Here is a 21,470-nt window from a genome sequence, read left to right on the forward strand (position 1 = left end):
AACTCATTTATTAATTCTAGTAGATTTTTTTGTACGTTCCTTAGGATTTTCAATGGAGATAATCAGAAGTTTCACTTCTTTCTTTCCAATTTGGATCCCTTCAATTTCTTTTTACTGCCTTATTGTAGTCACTTGTAATTTCAGTACCATGCTCTATAGAAGGTGTAAGAATGGACATCCTTGCTTTTGTCCTGGTCTTAGGGTGCAAAAAGGCCAGGTACGAGGTCTTATTGATGAACAGTATTTTGTATAGAGCAGGCACTAGAGAAGTCAGCTGAATAAAAAATGGGCAGGCCAAGAGTGACAAAAGAAATGAGATATAAAGGCTCCACTAGAGCTGAGTCTGAGCACACGCCCTTCAGCTATGAAACTTGCTCATCTAGTCACGTGCTGGGACTTCCCAGTATTCAGATTCTCTGGCAGGACCACCACTGCCAGAAACCTCCTTGCCAACCTCCTTCCCCGGTGCCACGCTGACAACCCAGGTTCTTGAACCCTAGACATTTCCCATCAGGCCTGTCCACTGAAGACTACGAACTGGCCAGCGTTAATCCTCTAATATGACAGCTTCACCATTTGCAATGAATACTTTGGTTCTAAAATTCTAAGAAGGCAAAACAGCATTCCCCAACCAACACTGATTTAAGAGTCATAAAGACCTGAAATCTGACTCCCAGGTGTGCTACTTACTTGCTGTGCAACTTTGGACAAGTTGCTCGACCTATCTGAGCTTTAGTTTCCTTATAAAATGGCGACAATATATAATAGCTTCTATATATGAAAGGACCCAGCACATAGTTCTCTTGTCTTTATTAAGACACTTAATAAATGGTAGCCAGTATTGTAAGCTTACTTAGGATCCTTCAAGCAAGATAAAATGTATGATGACCAATCTGTGGAAAACCTTAGTGGCTACCTGGTAACATCATCCCCAGAGGGAGAACATTCATCTGGAGGCCAGCCAGTGTGCCAATATGAACTGGACAGAGCACTCTGTCTAATAATTATAAACCACAGGCTGAGAAACACCAAATAATCTATTTTCTAGCTGTCTGGCTGTCTCTTCTAGTTATATCTCTATGTCTGTGCTTTAGACACAGAGAACCACAGTTATATACAGATACCAAAAAAAGGCTGGTAGGTAGAGGGACACCTGAGTTGGCAGAAAGGAGAGAATGAATGCATGTTTGCTGGGGGAAAAGAGAGGGGAAAATGAGCATAAAAAGCTGTGAGTGGTCTCCAAGCTCACACAAGATGCTGACAGAATTTTCCAACTACTAAGCCTTGTTTTAAATATGTGTTTATCAGAACTTTCATCACATGTAGCTTAAAGCTCAGGACCTTTAAAAAAAATTGAGATTTCAAAGAAAGCCATTGAAATATGTTAAAGAGTAACGATGAGAGGTTCCAAGAAAGTTTAAAAAAACAAATATTTTTGAGCTCAAAAAAGAGAAGATTCAGGATCAGCTAGACGGCTCTCTGCAAGTGTAGAAAGGATTATGCGAAAAAAGGAAAAGGGTGACCATCTGTTCTCTGTCTCCAGTGAAGAATAAAATGAAAGGAAATGGGCTCAATTGTCATGGAAGAGCATCATTCTAACATTCTAATGGTTATCAAAAATAGAAACAATTTTGCTAAGGGACATTACGAAATTTCTTTCCCTGGAAATCTTCAAAAATAGACTAGATGTCCATTTTTCCAACTATCATAGAGATATCACGTGCCTGAGGCACGTGGAGTGTGCAAGACAGGCAGCTATGTTACGTTTCTTACACTCTGCTATGCTAGGTGTCCACCAAGGGGCACAAGTGATAAAGGATTGAAGCTGCTCCCTGAAAACAGGCTGCAAGTGAGCAGAGTAAGGTCGGTCTAGACCCGCTTCACTTTGGGTTTTTGTAGAAAGGGCCATGTGGCAGAGCCCTAGGCTACAGGTTACCGGGCGTGTACAGGTTTGTGGGAGGGAGGAAAGGCCCTTATGGGCCTGGCTTGCGTAGCTGTGACAGGTTACAGGTATGCTGATAGTAACAATAAAAAGTTTCTCTCTGGAAGGTGACATATAGAACCCTGGAGTACTACAGGTAGAAAACAACTGAATTTCCACGTTGTCTATGAAAAGCAAAATCTGCCAAACCAAAAGCCACAAAGATCTGCAGCTCACTGTTATCCTGTCCCAGACAAACAGAAGTGGGCACTTAGTCCCACAAGCCCCCATTGGCGCAGCAGCTCAGGAGTCCCTCTTTCCTGGCACAAGCAGAGGCAAGAATTTGCTGAGAGAATAAGAAACAGCCAAACTTACTGAATTCTCTAGGTTCCATGAGTTCATGAAAATCACTAGAAGGCTGTTCTAAATGTTGGGTAAAATCCTAACGAGTGAACCAAATGCGCCCAGATTCAAAGCAAAGAACTGCAGCGGGCAACCGAGAGCACGGCCGGTGTACTGGAGGGTTACAGAACTGGAGCACGTGGCCCTGGCGTCTTCCACATATCGGCACAACTGAACCGCGAGGCGAAGCAATTGCCCAAGGAGCATGAATATGGGAAACGCTCTGATGGGAAACGACTTCTCAGCTGCCTTTCCAGTACTTATCAAACCTGGACATTCAACCGTCTCATGATTCCCACGGGCAGTACAAGCTCTGAGAGGGAGCTCGATGAAAACCGAAATGCCCCCCAAACAGGGCTTTTGTTGAACCATATACCTCGGCAGCAGAGTTTGTTATCACTCGCTCCTGTCACTGAAGAGCACTGCCAAAACCACAGTTCCTGATGTGACCGGTAACTGGCATGCCTCAGGTGTGCCCATCCAAAAAACAAGTGAGAACCCATGCTATCTACAGAAGTTCCATACAGGGGCAGGTAAGATTAGATGAGGAGGACAAAAGGGACCTTTGTGGAAGCTATGTTTGCATAGCAAAGCTATAAATATATGAAAATACCAAAGTTCCCTAAGGATGTTTTATTCACACTTTACATAAGACTGAGAAAATGTCAATTTTCACCAACCATGAATAGTCTTCTTATTGCTGCTGCTATTATTATCGGGAATATTGATAGACTGGGAATATTGAGGGGTGCCAAAGCCACCTTTCACAACCAGTGACACTGATCTCCCTACCATCTTGTGATTGGCTGGAATGACAAGTACAATCTGCAGCCTTGGCTGGGGTTTCTTTCTGTGCAGAACTAAACGGTCCTCCTCATCATCAAATAAACAACTCTAACAGCACCAGTACGGCAGCCCAGACACCCCAGATGGTAGCTTAATCGCCTGAAAGAATTAATAGTGCACCTCTAAGCACATTATTCAGCCAGAGAACAGTTTAGGCAATGGAAAGAATCTGGCCCATTATACCCCACACAATTGCTAAATAATATGCAATCATAGAAATGAAGCATGGCATATGGTAATCTCTCCACGATATTGAGATTCATTGTAATAAAAGTGCTATACAAAACCCTTATGGAGAAATTCGAAAGGCATACCTTTCTTTTCTGGAAGAAACATTACAATAAGACAAGCCAGTCCTCCTAGGCATAGAAATGTTGCCAATGTCCGCTTCCGACCAAACCTAAATAATAGAAAGAAATTACGCATTTCTCTTGAGAATCTCATCAACTCATCTGCTTCTTCCCCCAACTGTCCTTTTTAAGCGTCCTCAGTTTTATCATACATATTTGTCTTTTCTTAAGGAGTGCATGGCACACGTGACTGACCAGGGCGTGAAATAAATAACCTTTGAAAAACAAAGGGAAACCTTGCTGGATGGCAAGATTAAATAATGTGCGCAGTGGGGGGAAATCATTCTCTCTATTTCTGTGAGTATTTACTATGTTCCAGGCATTGCTTCAAATGCTTTCTATTATCTTACTTAAGCCTAATAATAAACCGTACTGCTATATTCTCTCCACCTTCCAGAGAATGAAACTGAAACGTGGAGAATGGAGCCTTCTAGCTCATTTTTTAAGTTTCGGTGACTTGAATCTTAAGCAGTTAAACATTTTAAACACTGTAAAACAAGCCCCTCTCTTAAAAATATAAACAGAACAATTTTCTTGTTAGTAGGTCAGAATTAAGTGAAATTTATTGCATGCTTTCTTGTGGGGGGCAATTTTCAAATCAGAGCTCTAGACTTGGAAGAAAGATATTAACATTCATAAGACCCCCTTTCCGGGGGACTGCTACTCGCTAGGTCCTCGTTAGGAACTTCAAAGTGACCTGTAATTTTGATGACAATTTTGCTAGGGGAATGTTATAATCCCTAGTTTAAGGCCGAGTACATAGAGGCTTAGGGACGTAACTGGCCAAAGTCACAAAACTAACACATGGCTGAGACAAGATTTGAATTCAGGTGTTTGATCCCAAAAGCAGTATTCCTTCCTTCTGCTTCAGATTGTAATCCTGACTCTGGTGGGAGCAGCGGGGAGACCGGAGATGACTTGAGTTCTGCAGGTCATTTTGCTTAATTTAACAGCCAGTATCGAATGCCTTCCACGTGACAGGTCCCATACCAGGCAGGGCCCAAGGACGTATAGGATCCTCCCATGGGCAGTGTCCTATAATACTTTCGGTGGTGGTGAGAAATGTGCACCAGAAGCTGTAACTGCACAAAGGAGGGGAGTCTGGCACACTGCAGAGACAGACGGTGGGGACAGATTTCTGAATATACCGCCTAACCCAGCTCTTAGACTATGATGAGAGGGGTCAGCAGAGGCAACTGGGAGCCTCCCCTCCCCGCCCCCCAAGAAAAACCCTTCAACTGAACAGAATCCAAACCTACCCTTCAAAATGTGCCATGGTCACGATAACAGCTCCAAGTGCAAGGCTAAAGGAATGCTGGTTTCTGGAGAACGAGAACTGGCACAATTCAGCCGATTCCTGGCTCACACAGAATGGGATTTTTAGTTGCCCTGGTCATGGCTCAAGAACAGAAGGGAGCTGAGAAAACTGAAGAAAGGGTGCTCTACAGCACTTTTAAAAAGTATTTCAGAACTGTGCCCACTGACAATGAGTAGCAAAACAGGATATATTCTTCCCCTCCACAAAGTCAAGTGGGTCTTAAGAGGTAAGAAACGTCTTTCTCGTTCGTCCAGTTCTTTGTCCAGTGTACGCACTTCTAAATGACAGTTACTGGCTCTGTGGGGCTTTACTACATGGAGCCAATAATCCCATTTGTGGGGACTAACAAATTATGCACAGATGACTCAAACGTCTTTCAATATTGGATTGAAAGCCCCCATAAAAACTCGTAAACGTGAAACCCAAGAAATACTGTGCTAAAAAATGAATTCTGTGTCTGGTCTGAAAAGAATTCTAATCACTGTGGAGTAATTAACAGATACTGAATATAGTCAACGACGGTGATATTTAGGTATTTACATATGTGAGAGTGTATGTATATGGTACACTCCAATATTCATCTATACTCACCATTTTTGGTTAATCAAGTAGATGCAGAGGGGGTAAGACGGAATCTCTATGAGGCCAGACAGGGCCAGATTGACATAAATACTTCCTCCTAGATCACCTGCACTCAGAGTTAGGCCATAATACACCAAGCTGCACACAAACCTGCAATTGGGGGTGGGGGTGGGGTTAAAGACAAAAAGGACAACGGAAAAAGCACATAAGAATTTGCCAGAGAAGATTCAAACATTGGTTCAATATAATGCAATCTGTTTCAAGCAATAAGCTTGACTCTCCCACTAATTAGGACTTCTATTCTAATCTAAATTCCTATAGGAGGAAAAATACCAAAAAAATAAAGGGGCCTTGGAAATCATTTGTCGAGATGTTAGATGAAGGAAATCAGTGGCCAGCTGCTGAAAAAGACACTGTGCTTTCATCAAGCATTTCTGCATTTCCTAGAAGACAATGACTCTATTCTGACTTTATTTAATACAATTTATAGGACACTTGCCTGAGGCAAATTGTTATGACATTGTCAAAATGACTCTAGCAAAGAACTCCCATGGAGAAAGCCAAGAGAACAGGAGCTGAGAAGTGACTATTCCATCAGTGGGTCACCTGAAGGCCAGAAATGACTGGCACTCCAACGCCCAACCAGGTTCTCACCCCCATCCAGCATTCAGCAGGTGCCTATGCTGCAGATACCCAAAACAGGAAAGAAAAGACAAAGGTGATGGCAGAGGCAGGATCCTCCAGGATAATCAACTGGCGAAGGGCCCTTCATTTATTTAGTTCTGCAAGCCAATGCCGAGACACTCAGGGAGCGCCCCCTGGAGGGCTCGCATGTGCCTGCCGCTGAGCCTACCTCCCATAGGGCAGGAACTAAGGAGCCCAGGAGCTAAGCCAAACAAAGTGCCATCTTGAAGCTGTAAGGTGGGGCTTCCTCAGAGTGAAAGGAATAATCGCAACTTTTGTGTCAAGGAAATTGCATCATTAAAAACAAAACAAAATAGGACTGAACAAACAAACATAAAACCCTGAAATCAGGCTTTACTAGTCTAGGACTCCATTTCTGGAAACCATAAATTCCTATATAACACTTGGGCTTTGGCAGTTCGCCAGTTTTTACGTTTTTGCAATTCACTTTGACAAGTGTTTATGATGAGGAAGTCCTTCTAGTTTTCCTTAGAAAAAGTCCAGGGAGCTCTGGCTATGATGAAGTCAAATGGGAAAGTTTTCTGTCCATCTCTGCCAAAATAACAAAGTGTGCCCAGTGCCCTGAGCTATTAAGAATGGGCTACAGTAACCCAGAGGGGTGCAGAGGAGGGTAGAGGGACCCCCTGGAGCTGAACTGCTTACTGGTCTTCCCTCTCCAGCAAATGAGCCAGGGGTAGCGGCTACTTCGCATTACTTCTTACTGGGTAGAGCTGTCACTCATCTACTAAGGACAATGAGCAGTGTTGCAGTCAGGATGGCACATGTAAGAATGCAAGGTGCCACCGAGTTGTCTCTTTTCCCTGTCCCCTAGCACCTTACCTGTAAGCAGCGGGTGAAACAAATTTAAACCCAGTTTTCTAAACTATTTTAAAAGTTCTTTCTACCTGCAGTAAAGACCCTGCTCTGACATAACACTATTCTTGATGTCTTGCATGTGTTAGTGTGTGTCTACTCTGTATGGAAAATAGAAATCCCAGGGAAGTAATGCCAGCCATGGAAACACACACTTCTATTTACACCAAGCTGTGATGGTAGCAACCAGAGCCAGTTTTGAATAAACAAAGCCAGTTCAGGATACTTGAGGAAGGTAGTTACCAGCTGGTGGTGAGAGAGAATGGGAGAACCCGGGCAAGGAAAGGAAAGCACATGGTCCCAAGGTGGAGACTCTGCCTGCAAGTTTCGTTGATGGCAGAGCTGGTCATTGGGATGAGCGACTACAGCAATTAAAATCATTTCAATGCTCTTTATGGGCCCCAAACAAAATTTAAAATGCTTGCATAATATTTAACAGTATATTTAGGGCACCAAAGAACTATTTAAAAAGGCACTACAGTGGGAAATAATCAAAGGAACAGATGTTAAACACAGAGGTATAATTTTACTCCCCAGTTAAGGCTTTCTTCAATGACAGATCCACAGAGAAGACTTTAGAATTTTATAGCATCTTCAAAAAGAACAGCAGTATGTGAAATGACATTGTCTCTATTACCGTGTATTTTAACACTCTGAGCCTGGGGCTGGGGGGAAGAAGTTTATTTGAGAAGAATTCCTTTGGCTGTCTGTGTACAATAGAAAATAAGCAGGGACATTCTCCCCGACTCTAAGTTTAGCTTATCTGTTCATTTGTTTTTTTCAATCTCCTGATGGTCAGAACCCCAAAATGAATATGCCTCAAAAATATAAAAAAATAAAAGAGGGGCGGCCGGATGGCTCAGTTGGTTAGAGCACGAGCTCTCAACAAGGTTGCCGGTTCAATTCCCACATGGGATGGTGGGCTGCTCCCCCTGCGACTAAAGATTGAAAATGGCAACTGGACCTGGAGCTGAGCTGTGCCCTCCACAACTAAGATTGAAAGGACAACAACTTGGAGCTGATGGGCCCTGGAGAAACACACTGTTCCCCAATATTCCCCAATAAAATTTATTTAAAAATAAAACAAAATAAAAACTTAAAAAAAAGAAGTAGGGGCGTCCTTCAAGGCTGAGGGTTTGACTGTCTGCATGATATGCAAATGCAGAGTTTTACGAAGCCCAAGGCACCTGGACATAGTTTGTAAGTATTTACTTTCCCATAGCTAGGAACTCAAATTAGCTCTTATGCTGTGTTGTCAGGTGTGGCTTTTAAAGGGTTCCTTAATCTTCACGCCTTCAAGCTTGTGTCCTCAGTTCAACATTTATTATGCCATCTGTGATATTCCAGCACTGTGCAAGCTCCCTGAGGAAGGCAGCAGGTGGTGTGACCTGGCCTTTGACCAGGCGGCAGCCAGGGCTTGATTGCGTAAGCAAAGAGAATCACGATACAGAAAAATATCTCTGCAGCTTCTTATTCTCCATCTACTGTTTGTCTCAGCTTTATACATAAATCACTTTCATATAAAATTGCTCTCCTTCATCTCCACGTGATAATATAGGTTTCCACGTAGGCTGCATGGCAAATACATACAAACCACAGCACAACAGTCCCTTAGGCCTGTAAATATGACGTTCACAGCCGACACTGGACCAAATAACACCTCTGGTACCCTCGCAGAATATGCCATGTTAAGACACAGGTGCACTTCACAAACTGTATGTACTGCTCACCCATGTCTCCTCTTTCCACAACTTCATTCTTTCAATAGAACCATCTGGAACCATTTAATGCAATTTACATGAATGCCAAGAGCACTTTGAGAGACAGTAAGTAATAAGCTAAACTTGAAAATCAGGTTCAGAGAGTGTTAATCCATTCATTCCCTGATTTGCCTGTGTCGTGTTGAGTCCAGTCACTTCATAGTCACAGGACCCCATTTGTCCAAGGAATAACATTTAGCCATCCGAGTGGTGAGTGGGAATGCCACACAAAATACAGCCCCGAGCATTGCGATTACAATGTGCTATCCAACTGCTTGATGCCAAAATCAAAGGTACATTTTTAAAGTCCTAGTTAGAAACTGTTCTGTTTCTGCTATGCTAGCTTCTTGCTTTCCTTTTTTCTGGGGATGGGGGGCGGGGGCAGAGAGGGGGATGTAAATATTTACACCAGATACCTCAGGAGCAAAGATGTGTTTCTGACATTTGTTTACTAACTTCAGCAAACCTGTGTCAGGCACCACCATTTTCTCCTTAAGAGAGAGGATGTGAAAACAGAGGGAAGCACAAAGCCAGGCACTCAGGGACCGGGGTGGGGCGGGGTGGAGAGTGGGGCTTCCTTCTGTGAAAACAGCCTCATGCTGACAGAAGTGGTAAAATTCAGATTATCAATAGACCTTTAGCAACCTGAGTTGAAGATGAACTTTCACCCAGTAGGTAGAATAATTACCAGATGAACATCAGGGTCAGCGTGTGACCCAAGAGGACCCGGTACCGGAACAGGTCCAGGAAACTTCCAGTCTCCCTGTGGCTCCTGCTGGCCGGATGTGTCAGTGAGAATGTACACTTGAGCTTGCGGTTCCTCTTGGCAATGAAGTACAGAGCAGTTTCCGCCTCACTCAGTCGACCCTGGGAGTATAACCAACGAGGTGATTCAGGAATGAATCTGAAAGAGACGTCATTAAAGGCTGTATATTCATATAGGGACGTGTACATAGAAAGGAGACAATTCACCTACAGTGGGTGGTCCGTGTTGGGTCTAAAGCCTGACTCTCCCACTGGCATAGGGAAGAGAGAGGGGGCCTATTTTCAACAGCATGCCAACGTTAAATGGCGTCTGCTGGATGAATGGAAACCAAGGACACGCTTCCAAAGTAACAGTAAACATGGTCAACAGTATGCATTTACTTTTAAGCAAATGTTTACATACGAATGATAAGTCTACCATACTAATAATACAAAGCACAGATCAGCGATATGGCTGTAATTCACAGCCAAGCATTGTTAGAATAATACTGCAGAGATAGTCGTTTTTTTAAGTTCTGAAAAAGCTTCACAAAGAAGATAAAAAATCTTTACCCCGTCAGGAAAAAAATGATTTTTTAAAAAGTGCTTTTAACGTAGTGATATGTTACTAAGAAGGTAAAGATTATTTTATATGACACATAAAAATTAAACAGGGTTTATCACAAATTAGCTGCTTTTGAGCATTTACTGCTTCAAAATAATTGAATCAGCGGACACATCCGATGTAATATGTAATGAGGATATTTCCTGATCCTCCAAGACCTTAAAGAATAAAAGTTACCTTTTGGTTGACTTCCATTTACAAAACAGTAGTAACTCTACTACAACTACAGAGTATTATTGAAGATTTATATCTTCCAACAGTTTCAACACTCAGACACCACAGATATCTTCTCTTCACAGTTCTGCAAAACGCTTTTAGAGGACTTTTCAGACAAAACTGTGGCAGGAACATGGAAGCCTTGTTTGCTAAACACAACCTCAAGTACCTTTGGATCTAATTTGACATTACTGACCTAAAATGAAACTTGTATAAATAATATTGGCTATTTAAAGTGCCTCTTAGAATTTGCCATGCTTTTCAGTAAGGGTAGCGAATTGACAACAAACACCACAGAATTTGGGACTTCATAGACAGCCAGGAAGTCAATAACCCTTTACTGGGCACTTTCATTTTGTACGGAGCAGTGTAATAGGTGCCGAGAGGAAAGAAAATGGAAACAAAAAGGCAGGAACGTTCCCAGGAGTTTTGCTACTGAGAGCCCATTCACATACCACATTTAATCGTCAAAAAATGCAGGAACAAATGCCTTCTGCAACGTCCTGAAAAATCCCTTTAGTTACTTCCTCATTACCATTTGATTATTATTACTGATACACCAGTAAATAATCAAGTAAAATATTGTTCTGTTGGAAGTCACGTCTGCTCATCAGCTATTGGACCAATGGACCCTCGCCACAGGACCATCCGAGGTGCCATGCAGATGACCCGATTAAGTTTAACCACAAACAAGAAGAATAAAAGAAGACTACTGGCATGATTACAGAGAGTATACTTAGAGTAGAAAAATAAGTGGAATACTAAAAAATATCTGATAATTAAAACTGAGGAAGATTGGGAGGAGTGAGAAAGTACCAGCACGAATAGCTAAAAAAGTGACCGGCATTATCTTTGGGTAATTTAAGTCATTTTCCCTCCCCTTAAACTTATCTGTGTTTTCAGAATCGTTTAAAAGCCAAAAAATTACTTTTAAGACTTTATAAATCATTTTTAAAGATGACCGTTGAGAGAGAGTCAAGACTTTGGACATTTAACTCTGAGTAAATAAAACTATACAGGGTACCAAACAATGTATACACATTTCCAGAAAGGAAAAAACTGTATTAAAATTGTAATAACATATACTGATAACAAAAGATGAACATAAGTCATGTGTATACATTTTTTTGGCACCCCCTGTATTTCTACTTGGGAAAGTTGGTCTTGATGATGCAAATTTAGGACCTCAGATTTCTCCCCAGTTGGAGAAGCCAGTCAGCTTCTCAGTAACAAAGGCTCACCTCGTTGCCCATGGCCAGATTTGGGACTATGACTTCCAACACATGGAAATTATGCTGACCAAACAGTACGACACGTTTCTACAAGAAAAAGCAGGCCTTTGAACACACTACCCTTTACACAGCCCTGGTGTCACCTTCAGAAGCTACAGGGCTAATATAACAGTGTCGCTTCTGCTTAAAAGTGTTCTGCGAATTTCTTAAAAAGTGAAAAAAACATTTGCAAATGTTTTTTAAAATAAAACTGTTCAACTTCAAGCATTGTTAAAATTAGGAACTTTGAAGTTAAGTAATAATGGTTTTAAGTAAGACAAACAAACAAGGTATGACACTAAAATAATGTGACTTAGTCTCATATTGCTGATGGTTAATTCCAAATGTGTTTGCGCCGACATCTGCTCAGTGGATACGAAGGCATCTACTGTGTGGAAGGCCCTGGGCGTTGGTGCTGGGGGAAATGCAACCTGGCAAAGAGCCTGCTGCAGCCAGGGAGCTTCAGGTGTGTATCCTGGGAAAAACAAGCAGCTCAGTGTGCCTGGAACAGAGCGTGGGAAATGGGACAGAAAATTAGGAAAGATAACTTGGAGGCCGATTGTGGGAAGCCTTCCATTCCAGGCCTAAGGGAATAAATATACTTCAATTTCACGTGGTTTTTTCTCTCTGTTTCCTATTTTCTATGACCCAAATTCATTTCCCAATGAAGAGATGTCCCCCGCTGGCACTAAGCAGTAAGAAAGTCAGACTACACACTCAGAAAAGAAAGGCAGAATGGCTGTGTCATCCATCAAAGTCACTCCACTAAGGAAGGAGAGGTGAGGGCCGGATTGGACTGAGAAATATGAGATTTTTAAATACTTCAAAAGAAAATTCATTTATTTACCAATATTTACATGAATTCTTATTACTTCAAGGACTATACTAGGCACCCATTTATTCCCAAAACGTGTGATACGCAAGCTAATAAAATATTGTTAGTCTCCCTTTCTAATACAATTATCTCACTCCAGTTTACACAACTGAATGTATTTAATAAATATGTTCCTTGTTAAATATTGGTTAGCTATTTCTACCATATTCATTTTTGCACTTAACAACTCTCTTACTTTCCCACCTGAACAAAGAATAACTAAATTAAAGATCTATCTGAATTAACATTCTACTACAGGTATCCCTCGCTTTCTGGCACAGAAAAAAAGCTGGTACCACCGGCTGAGAAACTGTATTTATCCCAAAGATTTTAATGATTAAAATCAGAGGTCTGATACCACGGGAGAAAACCTTTCAGAAGCACATTAAAACTTCATAAGCACATTAAAACAGCCCTACTTTGGTGGCTCGCCTTTTAGCATTTAGAGCACCACAGTGGGACACTTTAGGTGAGTCATTCATAAACCCTGTCCAGACCAGGAAATTGTCCTTTTACTGAGGTGAGCCCACGCACACTAAGGATTTCTCCCATGTCTGAAAATCCCAAGGCCACAGTTCGAGGCCCTGAAATGACACTCATCTGTAGGATGAGGCATTGCTATTACACGACATATTCAATATGAACAGAGTGTTCTACAAAATCAGACCTCAGTCTCACATTTAGCACATGATCTGATCCAGCCTGAAGATCTTTAAGCTTGAGGCAGTAAGTTAAAAAAGAAATGGGTACCCTAGGTCACAATTTGACGGATAAAATGCAGTCCACTGAGAGTTTACTGTAAACAAGGGATACCTGCAATCTGAATTATTTAGCATCTCTCTTCCCAGTTGTTGCCAAGCATTGTAGCGCTTGCGGAATTAGCTCTTCACCCCAGTCAGTTCAGGTAAACTCCTGAAAGGGAATAACGCCGCTCACTGACCCATCGTCTGAAGACACTCCTTCTGCTTGTTGAATTAAAACTACATGAGGAAAAAGTACTTACAGAGATAAGAGAAAGACCACTGTTCCCTGCAGGTTAACCAGCACAGCCAGGGTTCTCCAGGAGCGGATGAAGTACCCCAACAGGGCATACTGGGCGATGCCAACTGCAAAGAAGAGGCCGCCAATTGACCCTAATTCAGGGAAAAGAGACTGTTATTGAAGAGGCACCATCTTCAGACCATTTCCAACCCAAGTCACAGAGCCAAATCCTTCCTTGTGAGATGCCATCAGAAAAGAAAAACCTATACAAATACTGCGCATCAGATGATATAATAAAAGAGAGAGCACCAAAGGAGTGGAACTAGGAGGAAGGAGAGATGAAAAATACAAACCACCTGTGGTCAAAATGCATTGGAAAGAAAGTGCCATGTGCTTTCTGCACTGCATACTGTACTGACTTCTGCCCGGGCCCATGGCTCAGCTTGGAAATATGTCTTGTTATCTGGCGATAAGGATTTTAGGTCATGAGGTTATCACAATACTGGGACTGCATCTTTGTCACAGAAGTTGTCCCTGAAATCCTTATTTTAAAGCACAACCTACCTCTCAGACCTCCCTATTGCCCTTCCCTACTTATCACCACCAGATAGATAACGTTTTATATTTATTCGTTTCTTGTCTGTCTCTCCCAGAGTAGAATATTAGCTCCACGAAGCATGGATTTTTGTCAGCACACTGATAAGGAAAAAAAAAAAATCAACCATGGGATTGTTAAGAATCCTGCGTCTTTTGAAATAAATGCTGAGATGGGTATTAAACCCACTGGCTAGCCCAATATACCTGTAAATTCTTTACCTCTGTCACACTTTCTATAACTTCTACTATCACTACTAGTAAAAATAACTATTTATTTATAGAATAGCAACTATTTATTGAGCATTAAGCCTTTTACATACTGTGTTTCCCCAAAAATAAGACCTAGCCGGACCATCAGCTCTAATGTGTGTTTTGAAGCAAAAATTAATATAAGACCCAGTCTTATTTTAATGTAAGACCGGGTACAATATAATATAATATAATATGATGCAATATGATGTAATATGATGTAATATGATATAATATGGTATAAGATATAATATGATATAATCTGATATAATATGATATAATATAATACCGAGTCTTATTTTAATATAAGACCAGGTATAATATAATATAATATAATGTAACGTAATGTAATGTAATATAATACTGGGTCTTATTTTAATATAAGACCGGGTCTTATATAAGACCCAATCTTATTTTAATATAACACAAGACTGGGTGTAATATAATATAAATACCTCTTATATTAATTTTTGCTCCAAAAGATGCATGAGAGCTGATGGCCCAGCTAGGTCTTATTTTTGGGGAAACAAAGTACATTGTCCTGTAAAGCAGTTGCCACTATTAGCCATATACGGAGGGAGAAAATAGCTCAGAGAGGTTAGGTACCACCATCTAAGGACACGGAGCTGTGTGTGGCATGACTGGGGCTCGTACCCTAGTTGGTCTGACTAGAGAGACTGCACTCTGTTACATTCCTCACTCAGAGCCCCCTTCGAGGGGAAGGCAGGCTTCTGTGGGCGTCCCATGGCAACAGGACTTTGTTAATCCTGTTATAAAACTTTTCTACGACAATCCTGCCAAACAAATGTTTTCTTTTATTCTTGTTCATAGATTCTCAACCTACAACTAGAAATAATAACTTGTGTACTGTTTACTTAGTGAGGCAAAAGGGAGAGCTGACATGACAGCATGTTCAGCGCGTTCTTGGAACACCAACTCAGAACGCGTGGTCCGGTAAGTAAGAAAATGGGGACACTGTGATTTAAGATAAGCGATAGCTTTTCCAGGTTCATTACAGTGCAGCAGATAATACCTGGTTTCCAAGATTAAGGCATTTTGCCCTTGCTCAGAACAGTTCTGAGTGCTCAGTATCCACTGACAACAACGTAGACAAAAAAGAAGCGAGTCCATGGGATGGGACCTTTTCAGAGGGACCCAGTTCAGACCCTACTTCTGTTTCACGCTGCTGTGTGACGATGGGCAAATCACTAAATGTCTCTGAGCTTCAGTTCCCTCATCAGTGAAAAAGAAGCAATGCCTACTTCGAAGGGTACTTGACAGTTTCAGATAAAATGATGCATGCTATACAAATGTAAGTTATATTATCCTACTATAATATGGATATAGGCCAGTATATCTATTAACCTCCCCCCAAAAGCCATCTGAAAGCCTCCTGTGGTGTCTATTACAAAATATTGTCTATCTAGCACCCCTAATTCCAAGTACACCCCTTGATTGTTTTGGAGAGCTTACCTCCCCTTACTTCATCCCTGCAGTTGAAGAGGGGGGCGCCAATCAGAGCTCCCCTAGCTGTAAGGGTGATCCCAGCCTGGCCAATCAGAGCTTTTATCCTGGATTTTAAATACTGGGCTTGGTGGTGAAACCTGAGAGTTGCTGGACACCATCCCTAACTGAGCAGAGGAAGCTTCTTAGACAGGACGGGGAACAGAGATGGGAAGCTTCTGACTTCCAGGTTCTGGGCATCTCCAAGGACTGGCTCTTCTGGGTTCGGTCATGTTAACCAAATGATTTCCCTTTAGCCATAGATTCATCAGAGTTGTATCTCTGTCACAATCAGTAAGCTCTGCCTACAGTTGGATCTGATGGACAAGAAGAAATGATTCAAAGGTTCTAGTTGGATGATTTTAAATTCTGTAATGACTTTACCATAGACAGAGGTCCCAGAAGATAATGGAGATTTTTTAGATGAAAGAAAGCAACTCTTTTTATTTAAGGGGCCAACAGACGTTCATATCTAAGGTCCAGCAAGAGATTGCACATGTATGCCTGGAAATGATAACAGGGATGAAGTGTAGAGATTTAGATATGATAAGGCTCTAGGATACATGGTTAACAAATTTAATTTAAAAAATGAACATTTCAAATTACCACTTTTGCATACTATAATTCTGGAACACTACAGATGGTGCTGTTAACTGTTTATGGGCCTTCGGATATTTTTGCTTGTTTTTCAGATTTTTGCTTATTTTAAATTAATTTCAAGTCTGCTGTGTCCTGCTCAGTGTGCACTACGAAACGTCACATTTCAGCAGGTTAGAAAATGATGTATGGTGATGACTTTATTTTAGTAAATGGCACCAATCATCCATCCAGTTTTCAAGCCTAAGCCATGAATTCTTGATTCCTCTTTCTCTTGTCCTCTCTGCTGATTCTTTAGCAAGTCACGTTCCCACCCCAAACCAGCTCAAATGCACCCTTTTTCCTCCTCCCCCCAGGACTCCCACCTGATCTAAGCCACCATCGGGTTTTGGGGCCAACCACAACAGCTTCCTGAATGACCTCTCAATTTCTACTCTTGCTATAACCCATTCTTCACACACCTACCAGGGTGATCTTTATGTAACATCCTAGCTCCTATCGTTCCTCTATTTAATTTGCCCAGTGGGTTCCCACTGCACTTTGCATAAGAAAACCAATTCCCCATTTGGCCCACCATGGGCCTTACGTTATCTAGTCGCTCCAATTTGATCTTACTCCAATCTCCTTCTGCCTCTCCACACTGCAGCTACAGGCGTCTTTTCGGGTTCTCATTCCTAGAGAAGCTCATTCCTACCATAGGACCTTGGTCCTTGCCATTCCGTCTGGCTGGAACGCTCTCTCAGAATTTCACACGACTAAGTCACCTCCTTATTCACGTCTTAGATCAAACACCTACATCAAGGTTTGCTCCGACGATCCCATTTAATGTAACTATTCCCCGCAATCACAGTCTAGACATTTACGCTGTTACATTTTCTTCATTGTACTTACAATTTTGTGATATTACCTCATATTTGTTTGATTACCTGATTAAGACGTAACCTCCATGAGAGCAAGGATTTTCCCCCACCCATTTTATCCTACGTACGTGCCTAAAATAACAGTCTGGTTTGTGGCAGGGTCTGTTTGATAAATGAAAGCTGTGGAACAGATATGCAAAGGAAAAGCTCTGGTTGGATACATGGCAATATGTTAATCATTGTGGGGAGGACTGTGTGTATTCTTTATACTTCACTTGTACTTATTTCTGCATTTTATTTTATAGTGGACATCAATTCCTTTTGTGGTAAGATATTAATATAAGGACAAAATAAATAAATATATTAGTGGAAAATTTTTCATAGCTTTAGTATTTTATTTTTTAATTCTCAATAATTTCCAATTTCCCTCATTCTTATTAAGCGCTACACTGCAAATTGGTCAAAATGGGTATTTCCAGTTTATACTTATACCTTTCTGCTCATATACATACTTTACTTAGTATTTCATACAAACTGCAAATATTATTTTGTAATCAAGCATAATCTTCCAAATTCCTTTTTTTAACGGCTAAACAATTACCCTACTTCCAATTCATCCCCTATTGCTAAACATTTAGTCCCCCCCGCCCCCACCCCCACCTAACTTCTTACAGTTCATTAGCATATTTGAAGCCATAGGAGTATATAAGACTGTGCTGGAGAGAACCAAAACCAAGTCCGAGGACAACAGTCTGCGGAAGACCCCGGATTGTGGGGGAGAGAAGGAAACCTCACACAAAAGAGTTCCAGGTATCGTCAGAAGTATCCTTCCATCCTGGGAGCAGGTCAGTGCACTGGCCTTCCGGGAGCTCTCTCAGAATCACTCTAATTTCACACTGAATTTCGCAACCACCTGGTTCCACTGCTGCAGGTTTTTTTCCTTTCTCCCTTTTTTCTTAGTTATAGACATTTTAATTGCTTCATCTTAACCCAGCTTCAAGGGCAAGAATGGGAGGTTAAAACAGTTTCATAGGAATCCTCAATGGCTTTAGGAAACTGGCAAGGGTACAAACAATCAGGAGGTTTTTCTTCTTTTTTACCAAAGCATGAAACAGAGCAGGAATAATCCTAGATGATCTGGAAGGGAGAGGGCCGCGTATGTGTTTTATAAAAGAGCGTCTTCTTCAGGGAACAACTAAAGTCAAACGTGAATATTCTAAGAGAGGAATGTGCTAGGTAGGTACAGGAAACAGTACCCGTGCCGTAGGTACTCGTGACGTCCTACGTGAGCACGATTTCAGACTCAGGAACACCCTAACCACAGGAAGGAGTGCCTTTGTGTCTTCCCTGGATTATGTGGAAGGTCACAATCATTACTAATCTCATGGAAAGTCTCAGCAAGTCTGACTCCATGTCTCGAAAAACTGCCATTCAAGTCTCAATGCTAACTGACAACTCAGAGGAAGCTTTCTCACTGGTCCTAGTTGAGGAGCTGGGCTGGGGAAGAAAGCAGCCTATTTTTAAGTGCTTTGGGAGCTGCTCTGGATGCAGTGAGTCATACAGCACCTATCCATGCAAGCACTGTCCTGCTGGGATGGAGCTGGTGTCTCCTGCTCACCAGCCTGCTTCTAACTCATCCAGCCCTCTGCGGCCTTCAGGTTGAACAGCAATTCAGTGGTTATACTGAAGTTCCAAGAAGACAGTCCTTGGGGAACAGCGGGACGACCTGAGCCTGGGCGTCAACCAGCCCCAGGTTACATCCTGGCCCTGTCAGTCATGAGCATATCACCTCACCTTCCAGAGGCTCAGTTTCCTCATCCATGAGACGCAGGTAGAAATTCTCAACTTATAAGCTCTGGGAACATTACAGATCTGTGCCAAGTGCCTAGTGTGCCAGGTGCTCAGCACATGGCAGCTGGCACTCTCTCATCTATACCCTCACTCAGACACATCTGTAAGTGACACAATCAACTGGTGTCCCATATTGGTCCAAGGCCATCAATGGGGCTCAAGAAGTGTCAAATAAATGAAAAGCAAACAAACAAAACGTTATCATGGCAAACCCACAGTCCACAAAGTGGAGTCTTAGATGCAGACACTGTCCCAAGACATTATTTGAAGTCAAAGAAACTTTTAAAACCAGTTATTTTACTACACTGAGAAGATGATGAGATAGTTAAAAATAATACAGACTATGGCTTCAATTTAGAAACTTAAACATCTGTCCAGAAATGCTCCAGTCGTACTGTCTGCTGACCTGAAGACACAGTAAAAACGAGAAAGGCCTATGAGACTAGGATTAAATAAAAAAAAAACAAGAAGGCTCTGAGAAAGAGTTTCTAGTATTGCCTATCTCTGAACTATTTTTCAGTTTAAGGTAAAAAGCTGTTAGGCCCTTCTGAGGACATCGGCACTCACCACGATATGTAGACAATCGGTGAAGCTCAGGGGCCAGCTCTCCATCTATGAGGCAGACCCAGGGGAGACTTTCCAGAGGGATAGAAATAAAGTGACTCACTCAAGGGCATACAGAACAAAGTCAGGAAAGCAAATCTATTATTCATAGTTGGATAGAGCATCTTAAATCCAGATGCACTTTTAGACTCTAGGGTTAAATTGGTTCCCTACAAGGTTTTGGGGAGCAGCTCCGCGTCTCCGTAACTGCAGAGATTGAAGCAGTACCTGCGAGAGCCCAGTAGGCGGTGCCCACACATTCGTTCAGCAGGACGAAAGCCACCAGCGACATGCCTCCATTCATCATGCCCACCAGGAAGCGAGTTATTACAAAGAACTCGTACGAGGGGGAAAACCCATTTGCAATAGCGAATAAGATATCAAGGGCAAATCCTAGAAAGAGAGGAACACCATTCAATACTCCGGAGGCAAAACAGCATTTGGGGAAAGTAATCAATTTATATCCATTAGTTTATAAAGATAAATCTCTGTAAACTTCAATTTTCTATGGTTGTTTTTTGTTGTTTTTGGTTTTTTAATGGTTTCTTTTAAAAATTATAAATAACAACTACGGTTTTCTTTCTTTGTTACAAGTTAACATCTGTCAATCACGCAGTTTTCAATTATTCACAATAATGCTGGAAACTTAAAAATCCTAGCTCTCACCCAGCTTGTCAAGAGAACTGTGCTGTGAAGCTCATTTGAAATGAATCAACACACGGGGTATAAGGAAACGGATCTAGCAGGATTTCTCAATCTTTGTTCTCCTTAGAAACATGGCATGAATTGGAATTTGGGGGTTGCAGAAAGCACTGTCATCTATGAAAAGCTTGCGTGCAAATATCTGGTCTTCGGCAGTGACACTGGTCACTTGAAAATGCTTGGCCAGAATCAACTCTGGCTGCAGTTTGGCCTCTTGTCAGTGTAATAAAAACCAGTTCTGGGTCCACAGGGCAATTCCCTGAGAGCCTTAAGGAAGGAGGCCCCTTATCATTTCCCTGAGAACCTTAGAGAAATATGTTCTCTTATTCAGTTCATGAACACTCTAATAGATTACCTGTGAGGTAGACTTTTTTCCTTCCGAAGCGATCCGAAAGCTGACCAAAAGAGATCACTCCCACAAACACACCGCTGAAAAAAAAAGAGCTGGCTGCGCTGACTTTGTACGATTGGTTGGCAATTAAAAACCACTAGAGGAAGAAAAACCAGGAGAGAGACAATTAGGTCACAGAAAAGAAGGGTGGATTGAGTTAGCTATTAAAAAACAAAAACAAAACAAATGTACAACAAAACATGCACACGGCTACTTCTCCACCGCATTACCCACTATTAACCAGAATTCAGTACAGCATCCATCTTGGAAAACATGCAAAGAGATTCTGTCTTCAGAAACACCAGAAATCATTGTTATTGTAATGTGCTCCCACAGTACTGTACACACATCTTATTAGAGCCCGCGACACAGGACGTAGTAGCTAATTATTTATGCAGCTGTTGACGATGTCCCTCATCCCAAGACCCAGTGTCTCTAGGTAACAGGAGCCATGTCTAATGATTTCCGTTTCTCTGACACCTAACATACTACATGGCATATATGAGGTAACAAACAAACAGCCCTTTTCTCCAATAGATTAATGGGTTTAAAATCCCTTAAGTACTTTTCTCAAAAAATTAAACATACAATTACCACACGATCCAATGATTCCATTTCTTGGATATATATACACAAAAGAATGGAAAGCAGGGACTCAAGCAGATATCTG

At 41.7% G+C, this 21,470-nt stretch overlaps 1 protein-coding gene across 1 annotated transcript in view; it reads right to left on the reverse strand.

The window, feature by feature from the left end:
- SLC22A15 (solute carrier family 22 member 15) overlaps positions 1-21,470 on the reverse strand; it is a 67,151-nt gene that overhangs the window by 12,445 nt on the left and 33,236 nt on the right. The window contains exons 3-8 of the mRNA XM_081026866.1: positions 20,765-20,897; positions 19,936-20,100; positions 13,470-13,599; positions 9,425-9,640; positions 5,429-5,569; positions 3,484-3,569 (exon numbers count right to left, since the gene is read on the reverse strand). Coding sequence (XP_080882992.1) covers positions 3,484-3,569; positions 5,429-5,569; positions 9,425-9,640; positions 13,470-13,599; positions 19,936-20,100; positions 20,765-20,897 — 871 coding nt within the window. The remainder of the gene's footprint in view (positions 1-3,483; positions 3,570-5,428; positions 5,570-9,424; positions 9,641-13,469; positions 13,600-19,935; positions 20,101-20,764; positions 20,898-21,470) is intronic.

The sequence above is a fragment of the Rhinolophus hipposideros genome (genome assembly GCF_964194185.1).
Source record: "Rhinolophus hipposideros genome assembly, chromosome: 19".
NCBI lineage: Eukaryota > Metazoa > Chordata > Mammalia > Chiroptera > Rhinolophidae > Rhinolophus > Rhinolophus hipposideros.